The 5,241-nt window shown below is 38.1% G+C and overlaps 1 protein-coding gene across 1 annotated transcript in view; it reads right to left on the reverse strand.

Moving 5' to 3' along the window:
• The window catches only part of LOC103201376 (dystrophin-like), a 2,052,823-nt gene that overhangs the window by 1,603,349 nt on the left and 444,233 nt on the right, over positions 1-5,241 (reverse strand). Inside the window, exon 31 of the mRNA XM_042781676.1 lies at positions 998-1,170. Within this exon, the coding sequence (XP_042637610.1) occupies positions 998-1,170 (173 nt within the window). The remainder of the gene's footprint in view (positions 1-997; positions 1,171-5,241) is intronic.

Below are 5,241 nucleotides of genomic sequence, written 5' to 3' on the forward strand. Positions count from 1 at the left end.
TAATAGTATTTGTCTCTGCTGTCTATATCTTATGTGCATGTTTCAGTGTCCTTCCGTTCCCCAGTGTCATCATGCTGGTCACAGACTCTTTCCACACCGTCCCTCCCCCTACCCAAATCAAGATGTGACCCCCAACAAGTCTGAAATTTTCCCTCCCCTTCTCTCCCATCCCTGATAACCAACAAAGTGAATTTCCTTCCCTGAGTTAACCTTTCCTTGACTTTTTTTTACAATAATGGGCTCATACAATATTTGTCCTTCTGTGATTGATTCATTTCACTCAGTATAATGTCCTCCAAATCATCCACATTGTGAGATGATTCATGTTTTGCCAGAAATTATTTTAATCACTTAGAAAATATTGTTACTTTTAACCTCAAATGTAAAAGAAAAAGAAACATTTCACCTTCTGGTGGTGTGAGGCTAAAGAATGTATTGGAATTTTTTTTCAAAACTAAATATTTTAAATAAGGCAAGCACTAAGTACTTATGTTAAATTAACAAATTTCCCACAGCAAAACAAAAAGTGACTAAAAATCAAAAAGTATCACCCTTCAAAATATAAATGATTGATGAAAATCACCTCTTTGTTGATAGGGCCATTATCAAACATATCCATATGAGTATCAGAACTTAAACATATAGGATGTAGATGCAACTTAAGATATGTAAAGATATACATATCGTAATGTACAGTTTTTTAAACCACCCCAGATAAATGACCAACCTTCCTTTGACATTACCTGAAATTTCAGAGGATGACATAGTACTCCGACACGATGCTGATTTCAGTACACAATGATTTCCAGAATTCAGCTCATGAGACTGAACTTTTCATCATTAGTTGTGCTCACTCCACTTACCTTTTTCAAATAATGGTAATACTCTTTCCCTTTCTTCTTCCCTCTCTTTTTTTCTACAGAGGAAAATGAAATGCCTTCCAGAGTTCTCTGGAAACCAGTATACAATCATGCAATAAAATGAAAGTGTTACCTACCCTTGTCGGTCTTTGTACATCTTGTTAACTTTTTCCCATTGGAAATCAAGCTGAGAAAGAGCTTCTTGTAGCTTTGCTCTTTCTGTGGGTGTGGCACTTTGCAAGGCTGCTGTCTTCTTCTTATGGATGACGTCAATCCGACCTGAGATTTGTTGCAGGTTATCTTTTATGTTCTGGAATATTGAAAATTGAAAAGAAATCAGAAATGAATCAGCTGTCTATGGAAAGAAAAAAGGAAACATATAAACCCATTGACATATGAGACTTGTGATTTTTCATCATTCATTTTAAACTCATCAGTCTTAGTCAAGCTTTCCAATAACTTCAACATGAACACATTCAATAGACAATTCACAATCTCCATTTTGATAAAGCTGATCACTCTCTCCATCTTAAAACTTTATGTATGTATGTATGTATGTATGTATGTATTTTCATTTGGCTTCTGTAACCTGAAGTCTTCTGGTTTTTCTTCCATCTCCTTGTCCACTGCTTCTCAGTCTCCTTTATTGCACAATTATCCTCTTACTGGGAGCTCTGGTAGCATAGTGCCTAAGGCACTTGACTGCTAATCAGAAGACTGGCGGTTCAAACCCACCAGCCACTCCTCAGAAGGAAGATGGGCCAATCTACTTCTGTAATGATACTGCTTCAAAAACCCAAGGAGGGGTTGCTATGAGTCGGAGCTGACTCAACGGCACATAACAACAACAACAACATCCCCTTACTAATCTCTGTATTGGACTGTTCTGGCTCAGTCTTGGAACTTCTTTCAATCTCTCTACATAGCCCTCTCCCATTTAGTGTTATGACTATAAATAATGTCTATATGACATGACCCCCCAAGTTTTATCTCCAGTGATGGCCTCTCCTCTGAACTCCAGACTCACAAATTCAACCACTTTCTTTACACTTGATGTCTCATGAGCACTTCAAAATCATCATGGCCCAAATAGTATTCTGATGTTCACATCCTAATCTTGCTCCTCCCATATTTTCCCCCAGTTCAGTAAACGACATAGTAAGTAACTTAAGCTATAGTCCGTTCCTGTCACTACAAAATAGAAAATAGTTTAATAGTGCATTGCAGTTTAAGAGCCCTATTGGAACGGATAAAGTGCTCAGCTGCTAACAAAAACGTTGGCCATCTGAATCCACTCAGCATCTCTGTGGTAGAAAGAGGTAGTAATCTGCTCCCATGAAGATTATAGGGTACAAAACCCTATAGGGCAGTTCTGCTTTGTCACATGGGGTCACTGTGACTCAAATATCAACTTGACAGCACCAACAAAAGCAACACCAGACAATTCCCTATTCAAGCAAAGTTCATTAATAATAATAATAAATAAATAAAATAAAAAATAAAATTTTAAAAAGATTGAGTAGATCTCTGTTTCCAATTCCCTAAAAGTCTTTGAACTCAAGCATGCCTATTGTTGTTGTTATGTGCCGTCGAGTCGGCCCCGACTCATAGCGACCCCTCCTTGGGTTTCCGAGGCAGTATCACTACGGAAGTAGGATTGCCCAACCTTCCTTCCGAGGAGTGGCTGGTGGGTTTGAACCGCCAGCCTTCTGGTTAGCAGTCAAGTGCTTTAGCCACTATGCTACCAGAGCTCCTAGCATGCCTATTATAGTAATTATTTTATTTACCTTGTAAAATTCAACTATCATCTTATGCCTCTAACTGGAGAATCTTCGATTGGATGAATATTTAGGGCTATTCCAGGAGCCTGATGAGGTCAGGTGCTGGGTTCATGCCTCAGCATGACTTCTTTGCTGCTTCTGTAACTCGTCTAACCTGGGCAGCCTGATTTCACAAGCACTTGATTTGGTTCAACTTCTGATGCTGTAAGTCATCAACTCCGTCTTTGCTTGGCTGCCAGCCAAAGGGTGTAGATCCAGAACTCTGACAAGCCCTCCAGTCGATCCTGCCTAGCTGACTGCCTGACAGGCAGATTACTTAAATTCACATTGGGCAATGAGCCACATTAGTCAGTATATCGGGAGTCCAAACACTTAGAATGCATTACTATGACCTCCTATGAAGAGGAGATTCAAGGAACGGGATATGAGATCTCCCTCCCCAGAATAAAAGTTACCCAGCTATGATTTTGATAGACACACACACACATACACACACACACAAACACACACATAATTTTTTTCCACTCTTTGAGAATTTATGCTTGCAAAGTTTTCTGATTTTAATCCAAATCTCTGGTAAGCTCCCAATTTCTCTGAAAAATTGGAGAATTGCTCAGAATTGAGGTATGAATGGTTTTAGCAAAGTTGGGAAGCATGTTGCAAAGGCAGGAAAACTTTCTGACTTAAATGAGAAAAGCAAAAACTGGGGCAGGGGATGTCATATTCCCTGGGTATCGAGATAATAGCTCCTTGGTGCATTCTCAGAAAATGCTGTCAAAATTGGCTGGAGTCCAGGAAATCCTTTTTAAAGTCCTTGCACATACTCAGGCCCCTGAGGCACTGCACACAGAAAAATGGTACATGCACTAAAGAAAATTCTGTAGCTGTTCTCACAGTTTAAAGTCAGAGATGAGATCTCTTATAGCTTTTTACTATTTTTGTTTGTTTGGAAATAACCGATCTTTATAGTTTCTGACCTCAAAAATGAAATCATAGTCCTTGTAGTTGCTATGGTGATTAAAAAAAAAAAAAGCCCTAGGATCACTAAAGAACAGAGCATTTTTGTTTCTCTTCCTAAGTAGTTCCTTATCTTACCTGAAAACATTATGTCAATATGATGAAGTACTCACATTTTAGTCCACTTCCTTCTCAATTTGAATATATCCTTATAATTTGAACCTTCCCCCATTTCAGTGCCCTATGATGTCTATTTGTTAATCACTCTTCTTTTTACAAGAAATTATAATTTCTGGAAAACTTTTATATGTGACTTTATATAATTTAAGCCATTCATAGTTTAAAAACAACATTACTGTAACTCTGGTTCATAAAAGTTCATAGAATAAGATCAATAAGGTCCTTTTTTATACCCTGATGAGAGACTAAAATTAGATATTAACGTATTTTTTCACAACAGCAAGATGAAATCCAGATATCTCAAGAAAGGAAAATCAGAAGCCTAGGGACCATGCTGCTTCAACTCATCTTTCTAGTTGAAAGGCTTGTTTAAATAAGACTTCAGTGATGACAAATACCTAATAATAAAGGTCTCATCTTTGAAAGAGAAACATAAATATTTAGATACATGATTCTCCTTTGAAAAGGGTCTCAATTTTTTTAACATAAATAATTTGAACATAAAAACACTTTGTTTATTCAAGTATCGTGTACTAATTGCCTTCAATGGGCTAAAAGGAGAAACCAGAAACTACAGACAATATATCTAGAGCTTAAAAAGTTACCTCTTTGCCAACTACTCAGGTTGAGATAAAGATCTCAAGTAAGACTTCATTTAGCTATGTTCTGTTCTCCATCATAAGAGGCAGATTTCTGCTGTTTAGTTTTTATTTAGTTTTCCTCTTTAATATAAAGTGACAACTACTCCCTTGCTATCACAGTGTTTTATTACAGAGTCTGGCTTTACTCACCTAAATAACAAACCTATTTGCATGGATGTCAAAGTAGATACTATAGAAACTGAACAGAGCAGTAGAGATAAGGATACATGATAATTGGACTTACTGTTAATCACTTCTGATGAAAGTGAACTTAAAAATAACATGTTGAATTTTAACATCTTTTTTAAAGCTACACCCAGGTCATTGTTTCATCTATACTGTGAATTTCTCCAGGGGGTTTGTAGAATTTAAAGGAGCTCTGGTGTTGCAAGGAGCTCTGGTAGTGTAGGGCCTACGGCACTTGACTGCTAACCAGAAGGCTGGTGGTTCAAACCCACCAGCCACTCCTTAGAAGGAGTGGCTGAGAAGGTTGGGCAATCTACTTCCTTAGTGACACAGCGATACCACCTCAGAAACCTAAGGAGGGGTTGCTATGAGTCGGATCCAACTTGACAACAGTGAGTTTGGTTTTGGTTTTTTGGTCTGGAGTTGCCATGGTTAAGGCATTGGGCTACTAACCAAAAGGTCAGCGGTTCAAACCCAAAAGCTGCTCCATGAGAGAAAGGCAAAGCAGTCTGCTTTTATAAAGATTCACATTCTCTCACACACACACACACACACACTCTGCCATGGAGTCGATTCCACCTTAGAGTGATCCCTATTGGGTTTCTAAGGCTGCAAATCTTTACAGAAGCAGATTGC

Source organism: Orycteropus afer, unplaced genomic scaffold, assembly GCF_000298275.1.
Source record: "Orycteropus afer afer isolate SDZICR_OR568_19922 unplaced genomic scaffold, OryAfe1.0 scaffold00148, whole genome shotgun sequence".
In the NCBI taxonomy this organism is placed as follows: domain Eukaryota; kingdom Metazoa; phylum Chordata; class Mammalia; order Tubulidentata; family Orycteropodidae; genus Orycteropus; species Orycteropus afer.